This window comes from Eubalaena glacialis, chromosome 10, assembly GCF_028564815.1.
Source record: "Eubalaena glacialis isolate mEubGla1 chromosome 10, mEubGla1.1.hap2.+ XY, whole genome shotgun sequence".
NCBI lineage: Eukaryota > Metazoa > Chordata > Mammalia > Artiodactyla > Balaenidae > Eubalaena > Eubalaena glacialis.
Window position 1 is genome coordinate 77678105 of NC_083725.1, and position 27933 is coordinate 77706037.

Sequence of the window (27933 nt, forward strand, 5' to 3'; positions counted from 1 at the left end):
TCAACACAGCTCAGCGCCTGGCACCAGGGGACGTAGGTGCAGACATGGCCGTCCACTGGGAGGTCATAGCCCCAAAGACTTGCCTGCATCTCAGCTCTGAGGGTATCATTTCCAGAGCCCCTCAAATAAGGCAGTTTCAATCCTTGCCCTGAGCATATATGGCTGAGGACTCAGGCCCACCAGCCTGTCCTCTAATGTTTCTCATCCAGGGACTCCTCAGTGAGGAATATATTTGCTCAAGTGGGCCCAGGAGACGACTTCCTCTGACCCTACGTGTCGAAAATTCCCCTTCCCTCGAGCCCTCAGCCCCGAGTCCCTGGAAGCTCTGCTCCCAGCCCTGCCTGACCTGTGTGGGCTTCCTTATCCCCACAGCAGGCCAGGTGGCCACAGGAGGCCCAGTTCTGTGAGGAAGCACAGGCCAGACACCTGGTATTCCTGGCTGAGTTCCAGGCCCAGGGGGGGATGTCACCATTGTTTGGACACAAGCAGGCCCAAGAACCTGCTTCCTCCTTCATTCAGGGGAGCATCTGCCCTGTGCTGGGAGCGTAGCCATGAGAAAGACACAGTCATGACATGACTGTGCAAACCGGAGGGGAGATGACCATCTCCCAGCGTGGAGCAGGGTGAGAAAGGCTCCAACATCCAGATGGGGACCATGCTTGGCGATGGTGCTCGCGACGACAGCTAATGTCGCCACGTGTGAATCTCAGTTGACTCGGGGGCGAGAAGCCAGTGCCTTCATCTGTGTGGGCCACGTTATCCTTACTCACACAGAGGAGGGACCCCAAGCAACTGCAAGTCCCCCCGAGTGAAGGCCACCGAGGAGAGGAGAAAAGAAGTTCCAGAAAATGGAAATTTGAAGCTGCACCAATTGTGGTGCTTTGGACTCGTTAACCATCTGCCAGGCGATTCTTGGGAGCCCAGCACCGTGTGAGGTGCAGCCCAGATTCTTTGATGACTCTTTCACAGCCCTGTGAGGATGCCAGTGGTCTCCCCATTTTATGAGGAAGCTGAGGCTCACAGAAAGGAAATGGTGTATGTGAGGTTAATCTAATGTAATGTTAGATGATGGCCCACCTGAAGTCTCCAACCGTTCCAGCTTGTTCTAATTAACTAGCTGAGAATAACTAGAATTCAAAGGGGAAAGAGGTAGTGAAAAATACACCAGTTCTTCAAAAATTACATAAATAAAGATACATAAAGGGTTGCAAAAGCAGTCCCATGGCCCTCCAAAACTACCAATTCTCAAAACACTAGTGACTGCGACCAGTATATTTCTGGCCAGATCATCAGATTGCCCAACTTTGCATTTGGACAAATGATTCCCAGCCAAATTGTAAGCTCTCCTCTTGACCAGCACCCCAGGAGCATACGTGCTTTTGCCTTTCAGTGCAGTAATCTCCTTGTTGAGAACCTCTGGCTCTTACTCTGAGATCAAACCAGGATGAGTTTTCTGGAGGTTTCTACATGAGCAGAGTTTCCTTTCTTCCTCAGGATGCCGAGGTGTGGTCCACGGGCAGGAATTGGTTTGTGACCCAAGGAGCACAGCAAGTGAGAGTAAGCATTAGACACTTGTAGAGCAATTTGACATTGCCACACATCCAAGCGGGTGATCGTATTTCTAGTAATTCATTTTCATTGAATCCAGAAGTATGAGGCCACGGTGGATTCGAGATTTAAAAAGAAAAAGCAGAACCTGGTCATTCACCACCGATAGTTTGAGTTAGCAATCCATCTGGTCATGCCCTCACTGTCTTGGAGCCAATGAGGCATCCTGCTGTCAGGAAAGAGGAGATAACCCAAGACCCCAAGGCAACGTCCACCTTCACACCAGTCTTTGGGGTGGGCTTCAAAGGCCCCCTCTCACCCCTTGAGACACGCTCTTCATCACCTGGTCTCCTTGTGACCATTCACAAGTCCTGGTCTACCTCTTGGTCTTGGTGATGATCCTGGGCATGGTTTCCATTCGGTTGGGAAGGCATATGGGAGCACCAGTGCCACTTTCCGTAAGGGTGCCTTCATTTCATTATTCCTAAGAAAGCCTCTGTCACAGGTGGCAATGTGGATGCAACTGGGAGAAAGGAGCCTTATGTGAATAAGGGCCCATAATGAGAGGAAGGACCAGGCTTGGATCCCCTGGCCAGGCCCTGTGCTGATAGAACAACCGAGCCGGCCCGAGACTGCACCCCCAGCAACCTCAGGGCCCTCTGCTTGCTTCTTCTGTACCTGCTCCCAAAGTCAGGATTACACAGAAGCTCAGCGGCACAAAGTGCTTATTAGCTAAGTGGTTACTAAGGTCTCATTAGGGACTTGTATTTAAAGCCCCAGAAAGTACAGTCTTAATCTCTGCTCGCTCAGAGGAGGCAATAATTGCGTGTGGGTATGTGACATCACATGGTGCCTTCCTGGGAGAGCACCTCGGAGCCAGTTCACACACTGGGTCAGGGGAGACAGCCACACAAGGGGAGTGTGGGCAGGGAGGTAAATCTGACCTGCGCTCTTTATTTTGCTGTAAACCCAGGAAGGACTTGGTATTCTATAGCTCCTATCCGAGGGGCCTGTGTCGGGGGCCCCAGCAGGGGATGGAACATCAGGCAAATAATGGCATATTGTCCTGAGCCAGTGCACCTGAACCTCTCTTAGAAGCAGGAGCCAAGTTTCTTGGTATTTGTGAAATCCTGAAAATGGCAGAATGTATCCTTGGAAGCAGAATCCTAATCTCTCCCAGGTGGGGCCAGTGTTGGGGGGGGTGGTAACTGGCCTGGCAGCTGCTGCCACTGAGAAGGAGCGAGCTTTGTCAGGTCTGAGGAGGTCCTGTCTGTCTGAGTCCTGGGATCAGACACCCCAGCAGGCCCCCGGCCACGTTTTCCATAGTCCCCCAGAGCCCTGCATGTGGTCTGGCGCGACTGATCCAGAGTAGCTGCTGGTGTTGGGACTTCCTCAATGAGAAAGGGGGCAGGCGTCTCCTGGGTCTTGTTTTTCTCCCCAGCCTGCTTGGCATCCCTTCTGTCTTCATCCTCTTTTAGTGCCTGTGCTTTTGCAGGCACCCAATGAGTTAGCCTCAGGTTCTGGGGGTGGGCCCTGCTCCCAGGAGTCGGGAGCTGTGGGCGCCGGCTGCCATTTGCTTTGCTGTCCCTTGAACTTCCTGCTTGATACTTGAGGCTTTCACAGCAGATTCGACGTGGCCTTCCAGGAGAGGTCTTGGGTTTAGACTGAGGGCCTTCCTTCGCCCCCGCACGAGTCACTGTTACTCGCCATCAAGATGGCTATCAACCTGTGTCCAAGGGCCTTCAGCCTAAATTGTTGCTCTCCGTGGCCACACCTCCCAGAAGCTGGATTCAGAGGCTGGGGGAGCGTCTGGAGCCTCCCTCCCTCCAGGGTCTTGGGATCAGGAACAGTGTTTATAGATATAATCTCATATTGTGCATTTTTGCCTCCCTGCAGGGGAGACTGCAGTATTCCCAGGCTGGCCTTTCAGAGCTGGTATGGAAAGAGGGAGCAAGTCGGAGTTTGCCCAGGGGTATATGTGTGATTGTGCTATGTCTGCTTGGGCTGTCAGCTCCCACCCCTTCCCCAGCTCCATGACATGCCGGTGGGGTTCCACGCATTCATGGGTAGGCATGGACCATCATGCCCTTGGGAGCACAGACACCCACAACCTGTCAGGCTGTGATCCCCGGAGCCAGCGTGGAGCTGACTTGCCCAGCACCATCTCTGGGGCCCTGGGCACTGCCGCCTGGAGCTCCCCATCTTTCTCCCTGTACCTGCCCAGTAGGGACCAACATTCACTCCCATTCCGGTCTCTGTTTTTGTTGGCAAGGTGGTCTGCGTCCTGACCTGACAGGACTCAGGTTAGACATAGCCGTAGCTCCCTAGGGGACACGGGAGCTGCAAGGCAGGATGAGGCTGCCGAATTCAGAGGGAGAAGAGAGGGAGGAGTCAAGTTCATCCTGGTCCAGCCCCGCCAAGTGCCAGGCACTCACACACACGCTCTCTCACTCAGTTCCTGCCACAGCTCCGTGAGGCAGGCACCGTTTATCCCCATTTCACTAAATGAGGACACTGAGCTCAGAAGCTGAGGACTTTGCGCCCCATCTCAGAACTGGTTAGTGGTGGAGCAGGTCTGGGAGTGGAGGGTCGGGGGCAGTTCTCACTAAACAGTAGCTCTCGGCCCTCCAGAGAGGAGGGGTCTTGGGGAGGGCGGCCGCAATGCAGCTGGCTTGTTTTCTTAGTGTGAAGGCCTCCCGGGCTTGGGCTCAGGAGACCTTAGCAGAGTCCTGGCTCTTCTTGCATTTATTTCTAAGTGGGCTTGGACAGATCCCTTCCTCTGGTATTTATTCCCCCTATCTGTGAACCAAGCAGCTCAAACTCCTGAAGACCATGTACCCTGCAGGCCTCCATTTCTCTCTTTTCTCCATCTGCAGAGTGCCCACTGCCCACTCTGGGCTGGTTAGGCCTCTCCCGGGACGTTGGGTGCCGTTTGCATGTGGGTGTGGAGCCCTCTCCCACCTCCAGCTTGTTCGTGTCTTCCTTCTTGGTGCTAACTGGCCTCTACCTTTGTCTCTGTCTACTCTATCTCTGTTCTTGGGTAGCTGACAGTAGGGAAAGTGTCCAGCGGAATAGGGGCTGCAGCTGAAGTTCTGGTCAATCTGTACATGAATGATCACAGACCTAAGACTCAGGCCATCTCTCCAGACCTGGTAAGGATGTACACCCCACAGCCTTCACCCACAGACACTGGCTCTGGCCTCCCAGGGAGGGTGCACGGGACGCAGAGAGGATTGCCTGGCCCCTCTTCTCATGGGGCGAGAGGGGCTGAGACCGGGCTGGATCAGAGCAGAGGTTAGCGGGAGGCTGTTCTTCCTTGTAGACAAACCTCACTCAGCCCCCTTGTGGGTCATTTCACAAAGCAGAGCATCTTCCCTGCTGGCTGGGGCTCTGGAGAACTCAGTGCAAAGGCCAGGAGGGGCCATCCGCAGAGGTGGACAACACTTACTGCCAATGTTTAGCATCCAATCTGGATTGGATTGAGAATTAAGTAATGGAGAAAACACCCCTTTCCTCTGAATTCTCCCCTTCTCCAATGACTCTGCTCATTGTCATGACCAGCAATTTGAGTTGACAGCTCTTTTGGTTTCCTTTTGGTACATTCCCCTGGAATCACCCAGGTGTGCCCCTTCTGCCCTGGGCCCTTGCCCTCTCCTCTCCCCCCTTGCATTTAGAAAGTTGACTGGCAGCCAACTTCAACACACAGAAAAGGGCTGCCCCTTCTCTGCAGTTCTCTTGAACAGTTTTATTACCATGAGCTTTCCCTGCCTGACCTATGTCACTGCAGGGGGACAAGGATGTGTAAAACATTCTTTCAGTGACCTCACTCTAGACGCAGGCAGTACTTAACTCCTGGGTCAGATTCCTGGAGACAGCATCCCTGGGCAGCATGTTTGTGAGGGACGCCCGCTCCATCAGACAAGGAGATGTCGCTCTCACCCTGAAACCAGAATGGCCGGGCTGCCTGGGAGTACAGTTAACAGCTGCCCCTGCAGGGCTGGGGTCTGCGTATCCTACCCCCCTCATTCTTTGCTGAAGTGCCTGCAGTGCCTGCAGTGACAAAAGCAACACATAGCCTGTGAGGCCCCACGATGCAGGCCGGCATCTCTACAAGGCCAGCCTCACATTTGAAGATGCGGTGTATGCCCTAACACACTGCTCTTCTCTCCCGATGCCCTGTGTCCCCCAGGAGTCCATACGGAAGGCGTTTCCCCTGAACCTGGGTGGCAGTGACACCTGTTATTTCTGCAAGAAGCGCGTGTACGTGATGGAGAGGCTGAGTGCGGAGGGCCACTTCTTTCACCGGGAGTGTTTCCGCTGCAGCGTCTGTGCCACTACCTTGCGCCTGGCCGCCTATGCCTTCGACAGTGACGAAGGTAACCCCCGGGGGCCGGGGCAGCACTCTTCTCTGGCCTGGGCTTCTGTCCCTTTGGGGGCTCTGTGACAGCCAGCACTTCCCAGGGAGTTTTGGTGTCATCAGGAAAGCTCCTCAGGGAGCAGGGATCCCCTGCTAAAGAGAGAGGCTGCCTGTGGTGAGCAGGGGTCCTGAGGGAAGGGGAGCTGTCAGCACCAGGGGTGCATCAGCGTGGGGGGCACCTACCAGGCGACGAGTGCCTTATGGATGTTTTCTTACTCAGTCTCACCACTTTCAATTGCCCCTGTGTGGCTGAGAAAATCAAACCTGATAACCTATGTCACATGCTCGACACCACACCTGACATGTAATAGAGGTTCAGTAAATGATGGCATATTCGTGTTATTATGTATAAAGTATGCATTGTAAAAATGACAGTAACCGTAACATGCCCTCTGATAAGTGGCCTACCGGAGTCATCAATGAAAGAATTGCACTCATTGGAATGAGTGATTATTTTCTAATTTCCAGCACTTGATGGTTGCACAGTCATATAATGACAGTGCTTGTGATTCCATACCCTCAAACTAACTGCCTGGGTTCAAATCCAGACTATGCCACTTCTAGCCATATAACCTTGGGCCTGTTACCTAACCTCTTGGTCCCTCAGTTTCCTCATTTATAAAATGAGGATGATACTACTTAGCTCATAAGGTCATTATGAGGGTTGCTGGGTTAATTCCTGGGAAGGGTTTAGGATAGTGTCTGGTATATTGAGTCCTACACAAGATTTTTCCACTGTTATCATTATTCCCATCACTATTGTCACTATTGTAACAGTGAGCAGAGAAGGCTTTTCTGGAAGGCACCCAGTAGTCCCGGCCAGTGGCCAGTGGCCCAGTGTGTGCCTCACTGGGTTTTTCTCTCCAACACTGCCACAGCCTGTTCTGCTCCTTTCCCACCCCCAGGGGTCCCAGAAGCAAGAGGAACTAGAAACGGAGTTGCTATTCTGGGCGGTCCATTTTGCAGCCTGGCAGCTTGCCTTGGGAAGGGACTTGGCCTGGGGGATTATCTGAGGGTTTCAGCCCCATCCAGGAGCCCCCCCTGTTGCTGCAGCCTGCCCCCTGTCTGTGCCATTTCCTTAAGGCAGGTGATGGAAACCATTTCCCAAGTTTGCGCCTTCCTGGCCTTGTTTTCAGTAGCGGCGTTTTCTGACCTAGATGGTGGCAGGCAGTTGGCTCATGTCATGCTGTGTGGTTCTGGTTTACAGGAGAAAAACCTCTGTGTGTGTGTGTGTGTGTGTGTGTGTGTCTGTGTGTATGTCTGTGTGTCTGTGTGTCTCTCTTTACAGGCAAGTTTTTCTGCAAGCCTCATTTCATTCACTGTAAAACCAACAGTCAGCAACGGAAGAGACGGGCAGAGTTGAAGCAACAAAGAGAAGTACGTTTTGTCTTGAAAGTGGTGGTGAAACAGGGAAGGCCCCTGATAGGAGAAGGTTTTCAAGGGTTCCTGCAAGTTAAGCCAATGTTTCTGGCTTTGGAGGGATTGAAACTCAGGTGAAGAGGGCTCTACTCCCTGGCATGGAGGGTCCCTCTGCCTCAGTCTGTTCAGCTGGCCTCTGGGCTATGAGCTCTCCTAGGGGAATGACTGCTACTTCTCATGAGAAGCCCAGAAGAGCTTTCCCATGTGCCAAGGATGGGGCTATATGCTTAGCCATGCAAAAGCCATGTAGCCCCCAGTGCCTGGGGCCCCCATGACCACAGGGGCACTGTTAGCAGGGATGCCTGGTATAGAGCCAACCCTCTGTGGTTTCCCAGTCCTTTCCCCAGGCTCTTGGATGTCAGCAAAGTGACTGGCCCGCTGAATTTGTGGATGGCTTATGATAGGGCCCCCTCGTAGCTTCTCTATGGCTTGATTAATCACCCACCTCCAGCAAGACCCACAACTTCAGCTTTTTTCTGATTATACGAGTAATATAGGCTCAATATAGAAAAACGGGTAAATATAATCAACAAAAGTGTATAAAGAAGGAAAGTGAAATCACCCATCCTCACTGTATCCTGAGAAAATCATAATTAACATTTTGGAACATTTCCTTGCAGACTTTTTTCCTATATGAATACAGTTGACCCTTGAACAATGTGGAGGTCAGGGGCTCTGACTCTCCACAGGGTCGAAAATCCACATATAACTGATAGTCAGCCCTCCGTATTGGCAGTTCCTCCACGTCCGTAGATTCAACCAACCGTGGATCGGGTGGAACTGTAGTATTTACTATTGAAAAAAATCTGCATTTAAGTGGACCCATGCAGTTCAAACCTGCATTGTTCAAGGGTCAACTGCTTGTTCTAACCCCGTGGGAATCCCATGTCTACAGTTTCATAGTCATGTTTTTTCACTAACACTATATTAAGAACAGTTTCCCATGACATTAAAAATGCTTTTGGAGCCTAATTTTTGATGCCTGTAAAAGATGGTTGATAATTTATTTGTGTCCTATATTGTTGGACATTTATGTTGTTTACTATTTTTACCTTATAAATATTTTTACGGTGAATGTCTTTGTACCCACATCTTCCTCCATATTTCAAATAGTTTACTTAGGATCAGTCATGAGAAATGGGATTGCTGAGTCAAAGGGCTTGTATGTTTTGAAGGCTCCAAACAAAACTGACCCCTGTGATCAGTTTGCCGCCCCCCAGGAAAGTCATGCCCATGTTCAGCCTGCCCTTCAGCAGTGCAGGGGGCTGAGATTTGGGGGAGGGGGGTTGGTTGCAAATTGCAGGGTCTGCCACATTCTCTATTTACTGGCTCTCTTGCTCTGCTTCATTGGAGGCGTCCTCTCTAAGCGTCATGGACTAAATGCCGTCACCTTGATGTCTTTCTCAGGAGGAGGGGATGTGGAAAGAGCAAGAAGCCTCTAGGCGAGACCCTCCTGCGGAAAGTTCTTGCGCTGCCGCCGCCATCGGCACACCGGAAGGCAGCCCCCCAGGTATCCCCAATTCCTTCTTTAGGAAGGTGCTAAGCTGGCCCCTCAGGCTGCCGTGGGGCCTGCTTCACCTTCCCCGGAGGCTGCTTAACTGGATTCAGGGACTCCTGCGTGCCGCCAGTCTGCATATCAGGGACAATGCTTACAACTACTGCTACATGTACGAGCTCCTGAGCCTCGGGCTGCCCCTGCTCTGGGTGTTCTCCGAGGTCCTGGCTTCCATGTACCGGGAGACCGAGGAGTCCCTCGAGGGCATCCGCGACTGGCTGCTCAGATGCTTCCTGGCCAAGCTGCGCTGAAGCCCAGCCCCAAAGTGCCGTAACATTTCCCGTGTAGATGGCAGCATGTGCAGCCAGCTCAGGCACTGGCCAGGGAGCCCCACGCCCTTTAATCAGTTAGTTCAAAGCCAAAGAGTTTCCCGTCGGCCACCTGCACCTGGCCTGGTCGCGGTGCACGTCTGCTCCCGGTGCACAGGCCAGCACAACATGAAGGATATTTTTTTATACCTTTGTACTTTTATACCAAAGCGAGCCATATTTCTAGGTTTACATTTCAATTTTTAACTTTTAATAAGCCAAGAGAAAGCATCTTTTTCTATGAGCGTCAGTTTTTCTAGACACGGGTTTGACGTTTATAACTGGTATTATAAACCCTTTCCACGTTGTGGTCAGTTGTAATAGCTGCTGCCTACAACATGAATGATTTGGGCTTCTATGTAAACCAAAACCAGTGCCTTTTGATTTATGTGCCTGGATACCACTTTTCAACAAGGGACAATTGTTTGCAACATGAAAGCATAATACTTTAGAAGAAAAAAATAGGACAGAAGAGAACTAAACCTACAGAAGCACATGGCAGTGTGTAGTCGCCTGTTATCTGTCCTCCCAGAGGGCGGAGGACTGTTTTGCTCACTTGTTTTGATGTAAAATAGTAGCGTAAAGGTTCCTCGCTCAATACCGAATCACAGCCAAATGATGTAGAACCACAGGGTTTCAAGCAGATTGCTACAAATATACATTTCCCTTCCCACTAATGAGCACAGCAGCGAAAGCCCATTGGCCCCTGACCACGTGGAGCTCCATCAAACTGATGCAGTGTTGAAGAGTTATGTCAGCTGGTGGCATTTTAAGCCCTCCTTATGAGGTCCCCAGCCCAGGCTGCAGTCTGAGCCAAGGCCACTCAGGGTCCACAACCATGAGGCTGAGGGAAGAAACTGCCCTTTCACATAATGTCCTTTGAGACCGAGGGCATTTGTTAGCACCTCAAGGTATTATTTCTGGGAAGTGTGGCCTGCCCCGTGAGCATGGCTTGCAGATGTCCTGGCTTCTTAGCCGCTCGGCTGCCATGCATATTTGGTCAAACAGTCAGAAACCATTTATTTTCACGCTGTCCTAGCAAAGGAATGCGTCTGACCTCCAGGGGGAAGCTCCCCTGTGTCTTGACTGTCAGGGGAGGCTGGGAGTGGATGCTATTACTGACTCATGCAAAAGAAATACACCCTATTAAGGGCAAAACAGGCCTTGGGCCCACCTGCATTCTTCTCTCTGGGCATCTGGAAGAGGCCTCAGCTCTCCCGACTCCACTTGCCTGGACATGCATGGCTGCTGAGTCTGGCTGAACAGTGGAGATAGCTGATAGAGAAAGGCCTTCTGCAGTGTTCAGTGTATCTAGAGTGGCTGGGCCAGAGACGGCTCTCTGCGTGTTATACTAGAAAGATCCTCTAGGTTAAATAAGGATGGAGCCCGGTAGGTTAGGAGCCAGAGCTCTTGAGGCCTTTGAGATGCCAAGTTCTCTAGGGTGGGAAGAAGTGGGGAGGCATTTCTATAAACACTTCCCTAAGTCCTTGGGCAAATCAGGGGCATGGCTGCGGCCAAGTTCGTGGGAACTGGCGCCTCTGTCCTTGTTGGAACTGTTCTCGTCCTATGACTCGCATCGTGTTTTTCCAAATTTCTGCTGGTATTTTAATGTTCCGCATGGTGGGAGGAGCCCTTGATTCATTTTATGTTTGATTCTGAAAGTCACGACATAAACACATGCACAGCTGTGTCATTGTTATTCCCATCAGCTCAGGGCAGGGTGAGATGCTTTGTGGGATGCTCTGTGAAGCCAGAGTTAGGATCTCTGAGAATGTCACTTTTGGCCATAAGGAGACTGGTTTGAATTACTCTGGCGAGACAGGGCATGCCTGTCAGAAGCCTGAGATGTTTGTATATTCTGAGACTTTGAACCTTTCTGGTGGGGCAGCACCAAAACACAAAGGTGGGTCCTGGGGGCGGATGTCTCTAAGCCTCCACAACATATTCAAGAATGAACGTGGGGCTCGAGAGTAAAATCGGGGCAGAGGATGTGCAGGGCTGTGGAGGACGGGAGCATCGGCCAATCGCACGGATTCACTCTTGCAGATAAGTTGCTGCTCACTGCCAGAAAGGTTCATCTGTCCTAAGCAAGCCGTAACTTGTTTGGGGAAGTTTCTCTTTTTTTTAATGGTTGCCTCGTTTTCAATAACCGTGCCTTCTCGTGTTGCCTTGTTCCCCGCAACTAAATTCTCTTTCTGTCTCTCTCTTTCCAACCTTGCACTATGGCCGTCAGTTCATTTCAGCCTTCCGGTGCTACACCCACTTCTTGGCTGACACAATTCTGCTCTGAGGTGACTGGTTTTCTTGCCAATTTTCAGAGAGTGGTACTAACCCCTGACCCGCTTCCCGTACCCCATGCCCCGCCGTGGCCTTGGTTGTGCTAACTGCGAGTGTCTTGCATACTAATGGGCTCATTCAGTGGCATGGTTGGTGAACAGCATGGGGTGGCGTTCAGCTCGAAAGCCGTTTCTGATTCCATCCCTCTGAGCCGGCTGCCCCGTCCACCCCAAGTGCCTGCCCCGCCTCCCCTCTGCGCCCTGCGGCCTGCGTGCATGCTTTTCTGGTTTGCACTTACAAAGCCCCTCACCTTCCTGGGAGGGTTAACCCTGAATGTGAGACAGTACCATAGAGAGGGCGCTTCACCTTTGAAAAGAACTCTTTCATCTCTCAGCCTCTGAAAAAGCACATGCATACCAGCATCTTCTTCAGTTGGTTCTAATATAAAGGTTATCAATGAAAACCATAGGTGACTCTTTTCGGAAGGATTTTAAAAAAAAAATACTCCCAGGCTTCATCACAAGCTTGACCCAGACTCTGTATTTTGGACACACAATCACAATTTTCCTAGCAAATCCTTTCTCCACTGCAGCCTATACTTTACCTCCGAGGGCTTTGCTGTGGCTCTTCTGATCGCTCTGGGCTCATAAAGCCCTGGATGATACAGAAGCTTCAACTAGAGCAGTCATTGTCACAGACCAGGGATGCCTTTGAGAGATGACTCAGTTCGGCCCCAGGTCTGGAGCAGCGCATTTCAGTGCCCCCACGACTCTTTAGCTGGGGCAGCAGGACGCTCAGAGTGCTTTTAAAGAGAAACGCCACGCCAAGTACAGTGGGGCTGCTGAAGGCCAGGCCTCGCAGTCTCGGGCTGCAGGTGGTGTGTGTCCTGCATGCGGCCCAGAGCCATGCTGACCCTCGCCTGTCTGCACAGCCCCGCATGCTGCATGGCTCCCTCATAGGTGCAGATCCTAGCCAGGAGCAAGTCACCGTTCTTGTCTTATCTTCTCTTGCAGAGTCTCCCCCCTTTTTAGAATGTCAACCAAAGAGTGCCCTCCTCCCTCCAGCCTCCTCCTTAGCTAGCCGCCCCACCTCATCACCACGCATGTCTGTGACCTCTGGTAGTCATTACAGTGCCACATGGAACCCTGTATTTTGCACACGGTGGACAATGTTTAGCTTTATTTATGGTATTTGATGCTGTAAATGAAAATAAATATGGTTCTTTATAAAGCTCATTGTTTCCTCTCTTCTTTGCCATGGAAGCTGCTCAAACCTCAAACACAGGGGTTGGTTGAAGGGGTCAGCCTTCCCTAAACTGGCGGGCCTTCACTTGTGGTGACATGGGACTCTCTGGGGCTGTGCTGGGTACTCTGAGAGGAAATATTACCCAGGGGTAATATTTGGAAAATATCACCCATGCTCCGGGGCCAGGCTTTGGGGGCTCTTCCTTGAAAACTCATGGTGCTTTTCGGCTGTAGGTGCTGAGCATAGCTGGCTGAAGGTCAGAGTCACCTCAGCTGTCAGGAACAGGCTGTATTAACAGCTGCTTGCACCCATTTCCCACACACATCCAAGCAGTGGACCCGCAGGAGAGCTTTACTTGGAAACCTTACTGTAACTTAGATTCCCATGTGATAGAGGTTGGTCTTGAAAGTTTTGTGCTGGTCTAGCTGAGTGATGGGTGAAAGGTAAGGAGGAAGGACTGGACATTGGTTTCAGGATGGCGGTGAACGTGGCAGGTGTGCTCATCCAGATGCAGAGCCATTTGTGATGCTAAGAGACCCGCCTTGCCCCCAAAGGCTCAGGTCACTCAGTGTCTTAGGCTGCAAGGCTCTGCCCACAGGGCCAGTCTGAGGACAGCACCATGGCAGGCTCTGGCCCAATTCCACTTGTCTTTAAGGGAAGGATTTGAAGTTTCACTCAACTAGTCTGGACAGTGTCAAAGAAATCTGGTCCTCAGCCTCCCTAGGGTGGGATACCTCCCTTTGCCATGCTGGATGTGGCTGGGCTTCTGATGCTGGCATGAGAACTCATCTGTGAACTTCATGAGGGCCCTTGTATCTCTAAAGGGGCACTTCTGAGGCCCTGGGCCTCTGAGCCCAGTTGCTGGTGCCTGGAACTGCCTCCAGAGCTGCCTGTGGTCATGACCAAGTGTCTGTACTCTTACCCAAGTGAGATACTCTTGCCCTTCCCTAAAAGGAAGGGTGTTAGGGACTGAAGTCAGGAGCTGGGTTAGACAAGTGACTCATTCCTTTATTCATTCATCTATTCAAGTGTTTGTTGAATACCTACCATGCCCTAGGCATATTCTAGGTCCTAGAGATGCAGCAGTGAACCACACAAAATTCCTGCCCCTCCCTGCATCTTGGACTACATGTATCTCGGTGTTGTACTAGACTTGATTTGTTTTGTTTAGTTGTGCATGCACTTATTTGTTTATTTGTTCATGCACACATTTGTTTGCTCAGCTAATATGTACTGAGCATCTACTGTATGTTGGGAATATAGCAGGGAATGAAACAGACAAAAATCCTCATTCTCGTGGAGCTTATAGTTTGGTTTTGATTTTTGATCTGAAGTTGGGTTAAAACAACATTTTCCAAAGTGTGACAATGGAACACTAGCTTCAAGAGGTGCTTTGTGAAAAAAGGGTTCCATGGTCACAGAGTCTGAGAAACGTTTTATACTAATCATGGCAGTCCTCCCAAATATTGGCGATCCACAAGATTCATTAGCATATTGAAGTCTGAGGAGTCCTCCAGTAAAGAAGCCTAATTAACTTTGTTCAAGTGGGCTTTCCCGTACCTCTTTGAAGTGAGTTTTTTGTTTGTTTGGGGGGAGTTTTTGTTTTGCATATTACATTCTACATAAGTGTTTGGTAGAATATTCTTTATCCAAAAACACTGGATGGAAGAATTAAAATAAAAAATGTAAATAATAGAATTAAGTATTAAATAGAATTAAGTACTGGTGAAATAATGGAGTGGTAACTTTCTAAACTTTAAAACCTCTGATGGAAAAAAATTACAGAGGAAAAACATGGCACAAATCTGACTTACAAACATTTAAAAAACTTAACATAAAAATAAAAATGAAAATATTCAACGGGCAGTCAGACTGGGGAAAAATCTGAATTCAATGTGATGACAAAGATGTTCATTGCTGTGGCATTTAGAAAGTTCCCGCAAAGCGATGGTCTCAGGTGCCTTGCACGTGATATTTGTTGATTAAAGACCCAATAATAAATGGGCAAAGGCTATGCATGGACAGTTCACACTCAAGCAAATTTTAAATGAAAACACTAAAACAACAAGCATTTCCAAAAATGTTCTAACTTGGCTTTCAAAGGAATGTAAATTAATCATGCTGCACCCACTGAATAAGTAAAGGAATAGTGAAGTAGATCATAAGAAAAAATACGAACTTAATCACTAGTATTAAGTGTAAAGTTAAATGGGAACCATCTTTTCTGGAAAGCAATATGGCAACAAGTATTATGACCCATAAAAGGGATTCTGACCTCTTGGCCCAGTAATCACACCCCAGGAACTGATCCTAAAGAAATAATCCAGCCAAAGAAAGAAAATCCCTGCAACCTGAATATTGAGTAGAGTAAGGGGGTCAAGCAAAGCGGGTGGGGGTGAGCCATCCTCCTCTATTTCTGAGAACTCATTCACTTTCAGAGGTTTTTCTTTCATCCCTTAAAGAAGCGACTGCCACTTTCACTGCCCCAAGGCCACTGTTTCCACAGGGCCAAAGACTTTCTGTGCGGTCCCTCATTAGCTCGTCACCTCCTGGTGGCAGCCTTGAGTTGGCACTGACATTAAAGTTCACTGATGCTAGAAGTGACCTAGAGCAGGATCTTCAACTGTTGAGGAGCCCAGGCCAGGAATCAGGTGCTGCTCTCAGGAGAGCCTTGGCACAGGGGAAGGCCCTGGCCTTGGCCGAAGACCGGCTTTGGCCCCAGGACTTCATATTGACTCAGAGGCACCGGGCGAGCCTCTTCTGTGAACGGGGCTAACCATGCCTCTGGCAGAGGGTTTGGGGAAGGCAGAGCCAGTGAGCTGGGTGTGCCCAGCAAGAGCTCTTGCTGAGTTCTAGGGAGCACTTTCCTGGTTTTGTGCAGCAGCGAGTGCCCCGAGGGAGGCATTCTAGGTCAGCTGGGGCTCAGAGTCTGACGGGACATCTTCTGGTTGGGGACTAAACGGGTCTCAGTTCACATGGAGTGGCAACATCTATTGTTTTCTAGTTTTCTGGTCCCCCAGCTCTCTTGAAGGTGACTGGTTGTCTCCCTTTAGACACGCTGGCCCCAGCTGGAGCCCCTTCTCTCCTGCCGCCTGCTAGCAGCACTTCAGTTTTGCTGTAGTGAGTGCCTGAGTCTCAGCACAGGGAGCCTCCTCTAGCTCTGGCTCGGGCTGCCTGCTCAGCATCTCCACTTAGCTGTCTACTGAGAGTCTCCAACTTGGACGTCCACCGCCAACTCCTGATCTTCCCCTGAGACAGACACTACCCTTGGCCTTTGCAGTCTCTGGACACGGCAGTCCCATTCTTCTTGTTGCTCAGCTCAGAGCCTTGGCTGGAGTCATTCTTGGCTCTTCTTTTCTTGGCCCCATGTCCAGCCCATCTGTGAATTCTAAGTACAGCCAGAGTCTGTCCACGTCTCACCACCTCCATGCTACCGCCTGGCCCCAACCACTGTCATCTCTTCCTGTGTTATTCCGGTGACCTCCTCTAAGCTCTCCTTCTAGAGAGCTCTCCTTACTCCATTCAACCTATTTTCAACACAACAGCTAGAGGAATCTTGTTAGAACTTAAGTCTGATCTCTCCTCTGCTCCAAACTCCAGCAGCTCCCCAGCTCACTTAGCGTGAAAGCCAAAGGCATACAGTGGGGACACCTGGTAAGTGCAGCCGGGCAGGACAGCCATGCCCCAGTATGGCAGGCGGGCCTGAGGCCCAGGGCTACCTATCAATTTACTCATCACCTGAAGACCCCCTAGAAACTGGCATTCCCAGTAGTACACTCTCAGAAGCCCCGGGATGGCAACTGTGCTGTCTTTAGGCACCTATGCTTTTATCTTTTAAAGGGACATGCACTGCAAAGGACCTTGGTACTGGATAGACACATGTCCCTCCTAGAGCAATTAGGTGGAGGGAACACCTGACACAGACCCCTTCCCAGGTCCCTCCTCCATCCTGCTGAGGGCTTGTCAGTGCCCCCTCACTCATCACAGTCTGCCTTGAAAGAGGGCAAGGAGACTGCACTATGCTTAGTATCCTGGACATCTGCCTATTTGCTCTCAGATACACTCCCTGCCCTTCCCCTGCTCTGCTCTGTATTAGAGAGGTGTAACCCTTGCAAGAGACATTTCCCAAGCTCCCTTGAGAACTGGTTTCCTACTAAGTTTGACCGTTAGGATGCGCGAGTGGGAGAGTGGAGGGCGGAATCGAGGGAGAAGCCAGGGTATTCCTCCTGTCCCTCTGCATCTTGGGCCGTGCTGTGTCTTTTTTGTGGTACCCGCCTCCTACTGCATGGCCCTGGCCTCTGGACTCATAGCACCAGCTCCTTCCGGTGTCCCCTTAGCCAGTGGCTTCCTGCCATTACTCATCTCTGGGTTGCCTCACGTTCCCCATTTGGCTTTCCAGCTCATCCAATACCATCGTTATTAGTCTCCTATATTAACTTTACTCTGTTGAACTCCCTGGCTTGGGTTCTATTTTCCTGACTGATAAACTTAGTTCCATTGCTGTTGTTAAACTTTTTTCTTCCAAGAGAACTGTGGGCAAGACAGCAGAGGGAGCTTTTCCAAGCCCAGAGGCAAAAGTGGCTCTGGCAGTTAGGAGCTGTGTGACCTCGGACAAGTGAGATAACACCTCTGAGCTTCGGTTTCCTAATCTGTAAAATGGGCTTAGTAACTGTATATAGGAGAACATGTTGTTTTGTTGTCTCCCTGGGTTCTGGGGGAGAGTGGAAGGGTCTCCAGACTTGGGGAGAAAACAAGAACAAGTTCACCAGCAGAAATGGGGCAAGGGTCCTCACGCTGACACTGCAGCAGTGGCCTGGCCATGAAAGAGCCTTGGGACTTGGCTGCTGGGGGTGGTGTGCGAGGACAGACATTTCCCTGGACACTGCCTGGCTCTGCCTGTGGAGTCTCATCTTTCACCAGGGAGCAGGCATCTGGCCAGAGCAACGGGAGGAGACTGAGATGCTCAGCTCTAAGCAGACCTCCTTCCCTCCAGGAGGCCAGGGCAGCTGCCCTGGGAGGGGCTGGATCATTCTCACCCCCGCCGCCATGCACCTCCTCCCCGGGCAGCCCCCAGCCCCACTGAATTCTCCCTATGAGCACGGATGACTTCAGGCAAAGTCTAGGACAAAGAGCAGCCGGGCCTGGGCGAGGCGGCACAGGTGAGCACACCCAGGCCTCTTACCTGCGGCTGCCCACAGACACACTGCTCTGTGTCCATGGGTGGCCGATCCGGCTCACTCTCGGGGCGGCCCTGGCTGAGTTACTGTCTGATTCCACGTCCTCCCACTCACACAATGAAGACGATCATACTGTCCTTTCAGGATGGGGGGATGTTAGAGAAGATGAGTGCAAACTGCTAAAGAGACACGTGGGCCCTGGATGACGAGTTGGGGCTGCTTGTGTTATTGCCTTTAGATTACTTCCGTTGCTAGTACTAGTACCACTAGAACTACCACTACGGGTCTGTGCATGTGGCCAGGGATCCTTAGGGGAAGGCAGTGTCTGGAGGTAGAAGTTTGAGTGGAGAAATTTCCTCCTGGGGGGCAGCAGTGGACCTGAGACCCAGCAGTAGCCCATGCCCTGGGCCTTGGGGGGCAGAAGGAGGGGAGGAACATGTCCTCCTTGGGGGCTTTTTGCCTGGGCGAGGTGGTGACCGGAGGAAGCACCAGCTTCTTTTCCACAAAGTCTACACCTCCAGGTGCCCCTCACCCCTCCACTGATATCCAGGCTCCACTGTCAGAGGCGCTGGCCCTGACCCTGCTGCACTGAGGGATCATCATTCAGCCACATCCCCACCCCTCCAGAAGCCCAGGGAGCCAGCTGAGCCCTTACCCTGGTCCGTCCCTCAGCCCTGCTGGCAAAGTCAAAACTCTCTAGGAGAGAGGGGGAAGGAGGAAAGCAGACCTGGGGTGTTCCTTGCAGGTTTGGGCTGGTCCCTGAGGTACAGGGGCTGTGGGTCTGGTGCCGTGGGTCTGTGACCAGCTGCAGGTAAGGGCCCTGGGCGTGCTCACCTGTGCCGCCTCCCCCAGGCCCGGCTGCTCTTTGTCCTAGACTTTGCCTGAAGTTATCTGTGCTCTTAAGGAGAATTCGGTGGAGCTGCACAGCTCACCTCCACTGCCTGCAGCTGCCCGTCCAGCCAGGCTGCTGTCCACTCCCTCTCCCCTCTTCTCTACTGCGCGTGCTCAGCTGATAGGTCTTTTCCGGTTATCACAGCTGCCTCCTCACGGTTGCCCTCTCTCCTCCTTGTGGGCCCTCCCGTCTGCCTTCCACTCTGCAACCAGAGCCGTCGTTCTGAGAGGCAAATCTGATAATGCCAACCCCCAGCTTCCAGCCCTTCACTGGTCGCTCCCAGAGCAAAACCTACCCTCCATTTCGCCATTCAAGGCCCTTCCTGGTTTGATGTCAAAGCAATCATTTCCCACTGGTTTGACCAGTTTCCCACTGGTTTTCCGCTTTCTGTACCCTTTTGCCCTCCAGTCACATGGACTTATTTTCCATTCCCATGCAGTTGGCAGTGCTTTCCCACTTTGCTCTTGCGCCCAGGGGTCTGCCACATCTCCCTTCCCTGTTCAAATCCTACTCATCCTCAAGCCCCATTAAAACGGTGCCTTCTACCCAAAGTCTTTATTGCATGGAAGTCAGATCTCCCTCCCCTCCCACCTCATCTTGGCCTCACTCTTTGTGGTCTACCTTCTAATGCAGGTATTTGTGAACAGACCTTCTTTCCCCTGTGGGGCAGAAAGAGACCCTTGAAGGCAGAAGGAGACCCATGGCTGATTTATCTCCAAATCCCCAGCACAAGCCTGGATCAGAGGAGGGCACAGTAGCTTCTGTTGACCCTATAAGTATCTGTGCACAGAGCTCACAGGCACATACACCTAATCTCAGATATAAACCAGGTATAGAGCCGGATCTCTGCTACAGCAATTCTGTGTAACAAGCCTCCCAAATCTTAGTAGCTTGTAACATCATTTTTCTTGCTTATGGGTCTGTGGGTTGGCTGAGTGGCTCTTCTTCAGGCTGCAGGTGTAAGGGTGACCTGGGCTCTCGTGGGATCGGCTAGACCATAGGTTGGCTCCAGATCTGTTCCATGTGCCCACAGTCGGGGACCTAGGCTGCTGAAGGGGCAGCAGGCATCTGGGACGAGCTCTTCTCATGGCCAACGAGCAGGAGTGTGAGTGGACTAGCCAAACAGCAAGGCCATTGAAAGCCGCTGCTCATGTCACACCCACTGATTTCCACTGGTCAAAGCAAGTCTCACGGCCAAGCCTCATGTCAACTGAGCAGGGAAGCTCACCCCATCTACTCCAGTGGGAAGGAATGCAAGGTCATAGGACAAACCACAACTCTGTTATGGGGAGGAAGTGAAGAACTGGGGACGTATTCCAGTCCAAACTCCCAGAAGAATGGCCAGGTGCATTGCTATCCATTTGTGGCTTTGTTGTGCTCACAGACATACAGACTGGTCCCCGTCCTTTGATGAAATGTCCGACCGAGTGCTGGTGTCTTAACCTCTCTGTTCACCTGTTTTCTCCGCAGCAAAATGGAGATAATACTACTTTTCTTAGAAGCTTGTGTGAAATTCAATAGACTTATTACATGTTGAACACTTAAACAATCCTTGATAAAAGTACTCAATAAAAGTAAGCTGCTGCTATTATTATAACTACACAGTCAAGCATCCAATTATAATTCCTGCTCCCCAGATGCTCCTCCTCCGTCCACAGCCACACCAATGCAAAAGGGTGCATACATGTCCTCACAGCAAGCATGCACTGTACCAGGGCTTGCAAACTGGCAAACCACTGGCTGCATCTGGTTGTAGACGTGTTTCGTTGGACCTGTACAGTATTTTAAAATGTGAGGCATTGCACATAAAAATCAAAATTTCTCGATTACCTTTGCAGATGATAAATAAAGAGTAGATAACATCTCCCAGAAAGAGTGTGTGAGGTGAAAAAAATGAGAGGGCCCAGGTAGAAGGATGAAGAACCCAGGACTTAAGGGTTGGCTAGAAGTCGGGATCGCTGAGATGGAACGGCCAGCTAGGCAGGGAGAGTAAGCGTCCCTGGGAGCAGGGAGGGCTCAGAGGGCAAGAGCTGCAGGAGGACCCCAAAGCCTTGTGAATTGGATTTAGCAACAACAAGGAGGGCACTAGGGACTTTGTTGGGGGCAGTTCGGGTAGTGGAGGCATAGGCAGGATTATAGAGGATTGAGGAGTGAGTGATGGGAGGTGAGGAAGTGGAGAAAGTGAGTGCAGCAAACTCTTCCCAGAAGATTGGCTGGGAAGGAGGAAGAAGAGTTGGCTGGGGAGTGGGGGGAGGTGGGAACTGGGATTAAAAATGGTCTTCTTAAAACCGGAGAGGTTTCAGCGTATGTTAATACTGATGGAAAAGATCCAGTAGACAAAGAATTAATGACACAGGGAAGAGAAAATAATGGTCCTTAGTGGGGGGGAGGGGTGTGGGGAGGGGCGGTGTAGGAGGAGCCAAGTTCAAGTGCAATGTCAGCCTTAGAGAGGAGAAAGGACTCCTACCCCACTGTGACCAGAGAGGGGGTCGCGGAGCCAGTTAGTGGCCAAGAGGGATCTGGGACTTGGGCTGCCTGTCTTGCTCATTTATTCATTCATTGATTCATTGATTCATTTAACAGGTATTTATTATTGAGCATCTACTCTTCACCAGGCACCATTCTAGCAAGAAATGAAAGAGGCAAAAATCACTGCTTTTATTCTAGGCATGGGAGAGAAATAACAAACAAAATAAATGGGAAAAGTGTATAGTTTATTAGAAGGTGTGATGTGCTATGAATAAAAATAAAGAGGAAAGGAAAGCGCTGAGGGTGTGGGTTGCAGTTTGAGGAGGATGGTCAGGGTCACCTCCTTGAGAAGGCAACAGTTGGCCAAAGGTTTGAAGGAGGTGGGTGAGTGAGCCGTGCTCTCTGGAGGCAGCGTCTCCAAGGAAGAGGCAAGAGCCTCTGAGCCGGGGCTGAGATGGGGTGCGTGCTGAGTGCGGAGGGACAGCACAGGGGTCACGTGGTCGGAGCAGAGAGCCGGGGGCAGCACTGGGAGATGAGGTCACAGGGGCCCTGGAGGACTGTGACAGGGGGTGGCGTGATCTGACTTCCATGTTAACAGACACTCAGCAGCTGTGTTGAGAATAGACTGAGGGGTGGGGCATGGCCAGAGGAAAAGCAGGGAGACCAGTAGAGGCCGTTTCTGTAACCCAGACAAGAGATGATGGTGGCTGGGGCCAGGGTGGCAGCAGAGGAGGTGGTGACAGGTGCCTGGATTCCTGACGTATTTTCAAGGTAGAGCCAACTGGATTTGCTGATAGCTTGAGTGAAGAGTGAAAGAACAAAAGGAGTCAAGGATAACACTGAAGTGTTGCCTGGAGCAACCTGAAGGCCCAAGTTGCCATTTACCAAGATGGGAGGGCCATGCGGGAGGCAGGCTTGGGGAGAGGCAGAGATGGAGAATTCCATGGGCATGAGTGTGATGTGTCTACTGGACATCCACCTGGAGATGCCAAGTAAGCAGTGGCGTATATGCATCTAGATTCAGGGGAATGTCCAGGCTGGAGAGAGAGATGTGTGAGTCGTTGTCTAGGGTTATTTAAGGCTGAAACCAGATGAGATCATCAAGGACGTGAGTGTAGATGAGAAGAGAAGAGGTTCAAAGACAGTCCTGGGACCTTCCAGTGCTGAGAGGTCACGGGGTGGGGCGGGGGCAACCAGTGAAAGAAACAAAGAGAGAAGGGGGTAGCCAGTGGGGAGGAGGGAGCCAGGCTGTGCTGTCCTGGAAGCTGAGAGAAGAGCTGTTTCTAGAAGGAAGGAGTGATCAGTGGGGTCAGAGGCTGCTGGTGTGTCAAGTAAGATGAGAAATGAGAAGTTACCACTGGGTTTAGCGACACATTGGACATTGTGATTCTGATAACAGCAATGCAGAGGCTGGTGGACCTGGGGTGGGACCTATGGACATTTCAGACCCTCCTCTACTCTTAAGTCAGACAGTGTGTACGTTTGTGCCCTGCACACAAGACATGTGCTCTAAATGCTGGGGTGTCTGGTGGGCTAAGTGGTGGGGATCCAGTGATGGCACGGTGGATGAGGTCCATCTTAGAGTGTCCACCCAAGCCTCTGGAGGAAGGGCAGGTGCCCTGTGGGGCGGTCCATTCCCACCATCTCTCTAGACCCTCTTCTCCTCTCAACAGATGAGCCAACCTCCCCCAAGAAGCCCAAGAGTGTCCCGGAGCTCGAACATGGGGATGTGGCTGGTGGAGCTGCCTCCCCCCCGCCCTCTGAGTGGACCTCAGTGAGGATCAGCCCCGGGGAGGAAGTGGTTGGGCAGGACGTGCTGGCTGTGCGTGTCCTGGTCACCAGTGACAACAGCAGGTACGTTCCTGCTGCTGCAGGATGGGGGCAGGATGGGTTGGGCAAGGGGACAGCATTCGGGAGCTGGTTTTATCCCCACTCACTTGCAGTATGACCTCTCTGTGCCTCCATTTCCCTATCTGTAAGATGGGATAATCCATAGGGAGTTGTCAGGATCGAAGAATTAACATGTCAACATGTTGGGTAGAACAACCCAAAGAAGCTTAAGTAACACAGGCAAATATGTTGGATTTACAACCATCCACGGAGAGGCCCGTATGTGGAACTCTTGGCTGCTGGGGGCCTCCGCCTACCTCCATAGATTCATGTCCGTATATCAAGATTGCAAGGTTGGGCTCCAACTGGTACTACTCACATTGCATTGGGGCTAATCGATGAACTGGACCGGGCTGCTGTTGTGACTGGCAGGCTTGGGCAGGCCGATGGACAGATGGTCCACCAAAGCCCACAGACGGACAAGGGGCAGTGCCCTCACACAAAGAAGCATGCTGGACAGAGAGAGAGAGAAAGAGAGAGAGAGAAAAAATATATATATATTCATGAAAATGTCACTAGCCAATAGGTTTTGTGCTTCCCCACCCCAGGACTGTGCTGTGCTGTCCCCACTACCTAGGACACCCTGCTTCCACTCCCACACCACCTGAATTCCTGATGGTTATTTCAGACCCAGGTTAAATATCCCCCCAACCCATTCTTTTCTGTAGTCTTTTCCATTCCCTCATCTATTCCCAAGGGAAGCAAGCAGTATTTAAATGCCTGACGTTTTAGGCCCAGGTCCTAATGATGAGCTCATTTTACCCCAGAGAGCTTAGGAGTCCTGCTCGGGGACGGTGAAGATGAGAGGACCAGCCTTCACATGAATACTTCATTGTACATCTCTGGGCCTCTTTCACCTGCTCTGATCTGAACTTGCCTGCATTCATGTGCTAGGGCTGCCATGAAGAACCACAGACGGGTGACTTAAACAACAGAGATTTATTTTCTCATAGTTCTGGAAGTTCAAGATCAAGGTGTCAGCAGGGTTGGTTCCTTCTGAGGACCATGAGGGAAGATTCTGTTCCAGGCCCCTCTCCTCAGCTTGTAGATGGCGGTCTTCTCGTTTATGTGGCATTTTCCTTCTACATATGCCTGTGTCTAAATTTCCTTGTAAGGAAAATTGTAAGGACACCAGTCAGATTCAATTAACGCCCACCCTCATGACCTTATTTTAATCTAATTACCTCTTTAAAGATCCTGTTTCTCAAAGCAGTCACATTCTGAGGTACTAGGCGTTAGGACTTCATGTGAATTGGGGGGGGCACAGGTCAGCCCATAACAAAGCCAGAGGCTGGGTGCCAGGCATAGAGGTAACTAACCCACGGCCCTTGCCCTAGAACCCCTTTGCCTGCTGGAGGGCAGCGACGGGCAGGGCACGGTGCGGCCGGGATGGCAGGCCTCCTCGCTCACCTGCTCTTTCCTTCCTCCTTCCAGCTCGGACGAAGAGGCGGACCGTGGTGGCAGTGAGGCCTCCAGTGCAGAGCCCTGGGACGAAAGACCCCGGCGACTGGAGTCCCGACCCTCACCCCTCCTGAAGCCCCTCGCCCAGCACAGCTCCCTGAGGGAGGCCCTGCCCAGGGCAATCTCTCCACATGGCCCCGAGGAGCCTGAAGCTGTGCATGGTGAGCAGAGGGCCTGCCTGGGCGAGACAGACAGACGGGCTTGCGTGATCCTGGGACACGGGGGTGGAAGGGGGGAGGGGGGACAGGGACCCCCATGGACGGTTTTTCCTCATGGAGGACCACGTGACAGTAGGCCTGGCCCTCAGACTCAGAGGCAGTGGAGCTGGGAACTTTGGGGGCCGGGGTACAAGTGGGGGTGAGGGGACTGGACCCAGGCCCAGCCTCCCTCTCCATGGGCAGCTTTGGAATCTCAAGTGGGAAGGAGGCGGAGGGGGCTGGCTGGCTATGTGTCACAGGCAGAGATAAGGGGGCCCCAGGACCCTCTTTCCTGGAGCAGCGTCCTCTGGGAATATCTCCTGAGGGCCCCTCTGGCATTCCATAGCCCGTGAGGGAAAAGGAGGTGGGCTCAGCTGCTGTTGGACCACACACATCTCTGAGCAGCACAGTTTCCCTGGGGCCACCAGGGGGCAGCACGGGGCCACTACCAGTGCTTGCGGCTTGTGGAATGCGCTATAACAAATGCCCTATCACTGAGTACCTGTATCGGCCAGGGCTTTCCCTGTACGTGGCCCCATTTCATCCTCAGGATGACCATGTGAGGTAAGTAGCATGAAGCCCATTTTACAGGTGTTCAAATGGACTGTTTTCCCAAGGACTCACACAGCTTAGTAAGTGGTGTGGCCCAGTGCTGGATGCTCCACACCCAAAGAAGTCGTTGTCTTTAGCATTCCAGCTTGTTTTAATAAAGGGCCTTGAACTGAATGTTTTGATTTAGTCAAGGGCAACTAGTGACCTGTGGGTGGGAAGAAACAGGCTAATAGCAACTTGCCATCATCAGGACCAATGGCCTTAGCTGCCCGGGGAAAGCTGCAGCTCTACTTGTCCTGCGCTTCCCTCTGGTGGCCGAGAGCAGAACTTCCACATGAACCTAGAAATGTTCTTATGAGTGATGGTTTCATAGGAAGACCAGGGCTGGGGCCAGAATCCTATAAACTCTGGATTTACCCTCTCATGTGAGCTGTTTTTAAAAAGGACAAATTGTCATTAAAACACTTTTGCTAAGTACCATTTGTGGTGCTGTCTAGAGAGGCTTAGCACAGGCAGTGGACAGTCTTGGGTGCTGCTGGCCTCTCCATCACCCTGGGCTCCAGCCTCCTCATTTATAGATACGAAGACTGCCCACCTTTCATCCCTTCCCTCCATTTCTCCTTTCTCCTCAATTGTCAGAGGATTTTAGGCAACTTACAAGAAAGACATAAAACAAAATTGTGTGTCTATATATATAAAAGATAATGCCTCAAGATAAAGCCTAAAGATATATACATGAAAGGGAAAACCAGTTTAGGAGGTATAGACCTCAGAGAGGCAGACCATGATCCTAAACAGTTGCTCTAGTGGAATCATAAATTTGATTCTGAGTTTTCTGGCAGCCAGAGTTCAAATGGAAACAGATAATTACTTCTGACTGTTCACAAGGAAAAAAATACATTGGTTTACAGCAGGTCTCAGAGCCAGTACCACTTTTACTAATGCTTCACCCTATGGAAATTTTCCAGCTCATGTCAAATAGATGATATTGAGAGATGTGTTTGATCGTGTCTTGAACAATGGGGTCTGCAGAAAATGCAGCCATAGTTTTCCCAAGGCTGTTTCGTGCAGCATCCTTTGCTGGCAGGTGAGAGCATGACAGCAAAACATGACTCAGCTAGAGCACTTCTCCCAGGAGGATGGGGTTAGGTGGAGGGATCAAGGCAGTGTGGCCAAAGCATTTTGTTTGACAGTCCAGTTTAACTCCAGAATAAGAAACATAGTAGACAGAGAAGTGAATAGACCTCACGACTTTCAAGCAATCTTCTGTTGGTTTTGTCTTTATCCATCACAATTTCCATCACTGCCAAGCAGACCACATTGTAAGGTTACAATCGCTGGCATAGTCTAAGCTCTGTGTTTCGTGTTGCTGGTTGTGGTGAGTCCATCACTTTACCAGATAATGTAGGGTTGACATCATGTTGTGGGTGTCATGGAGCTTTGTTAATCACTATTTTCACCTGGATAAATGTCTTGGAGGTTAGCCGAGGGCATGCCGAAAAAGACCAGGATGTTGCTTTAAAAAGATTCCTGGTTTGTACACCATGCTCATAACAGCATTTTTCACAATTGCCGAAAGGAGAAATGACCCAAATGTCCATCAACAGGTGAATGGATAAACAAATTGTGCTATATCCACACAATGGAATGTTATTCAGCATTAAAAAGGAATGAAGTTGTGACACATGCTACAACATGGATGAAACTTGAAGTTATTATGCTAAGTGAACTAAGCCAGGACAAGTATTGTATAATCCCACTTCTATGAGGCACCCAGAATAGTCAAAGTCACAGAGGCAGAAAGTATAGAAAAGTGGTAACCAGGGGCTGGGGGAAGAGGGTGGATGGGGATTATTGTTTAATGGGGACAGAGTTTCAGTGGGGTGAAGAAGAAGTTCTGGAGATGGATGGAATTAATGTTTGCACAACAACGTGAATGTACTTAATGCCATTCAACTCTATACTTAAAGGTGGTTAAAATGGTGATTTTTATATTATATATGTTTTACCACCTTTGAAAAGACTCCGGGACTGCCGCAGCTCATCAAGGAACCTATCCCCGCCTCAAAGTTCTTTAGCGTAGAGCACGCCCACGATGATGGTTTAAAACGGAAACTGAGCCCTGTGTAATAGAGGCCATAGAAAATGCTCAGTAATGCTCCCCGAAAACACCTAGTTTAGTGGTTCCTAAAAATCCTGCTTAAGAGGCAGATTCCTAGGTTCCCTCCTTCAGAGATTCAGATGCCTTGGGTCTAGAGTGGGGCCCAGTATCTGCGTTTATGGAAGCACCCCAGATGCCTCCAGGCAGGAGGGCCACGTCCTGCGCTTTGGGAATCGCAGAAGAGCAGCTTCCTAGAGGCCTGCTTGGATGCATTAGTTATAAAATGCACGCCTAAACAACTAAACGAATTGGTCTCGTGCACTGGGTTCTTGGACATAAACCAGTTACAGTTAGGAGGGAAATCTGCCCTCAAATTATTCTGATTTAGAAAAATCAGTATTTATCCATTTTTTTTCTGGCAATAA

At 50.8% G+C, this 27933-nt stretch overlaps 1 protein-coding gene across 1 annotated transcript in view; it reads left to right on the forward strand.

Annotated features, from left to right (window-relative positions):
- Positions 1-27933, forward strand: part of MICAL2 (microtubule associated monooxygenase, calponin and LIM domain containing 2) — a 217942-nt gene that overhangs the window by 128932 nt on the left and 61077 nt on the right. Inside the window, exons 18-22 of the mRNA XM_061201468.1 lie at positions 5738-5924; positions 7254-7342; positions 8792-8894; positions 22981-23161; positions 24632-24819. Of these exons, the coding sequence (XP_061057451.1) occupies positions 5738-5924; positions 7254-7342; positions 8792-8894; positions 22981-23161; positions 24632-24819 (748 nt within the window). The remainder of the gene's footprint in view (positions 1-5737; positions 5925-7253; positions 7343-8791; positions 8895-22980; positions 23162-24631; positions 24820-27933) is intronic.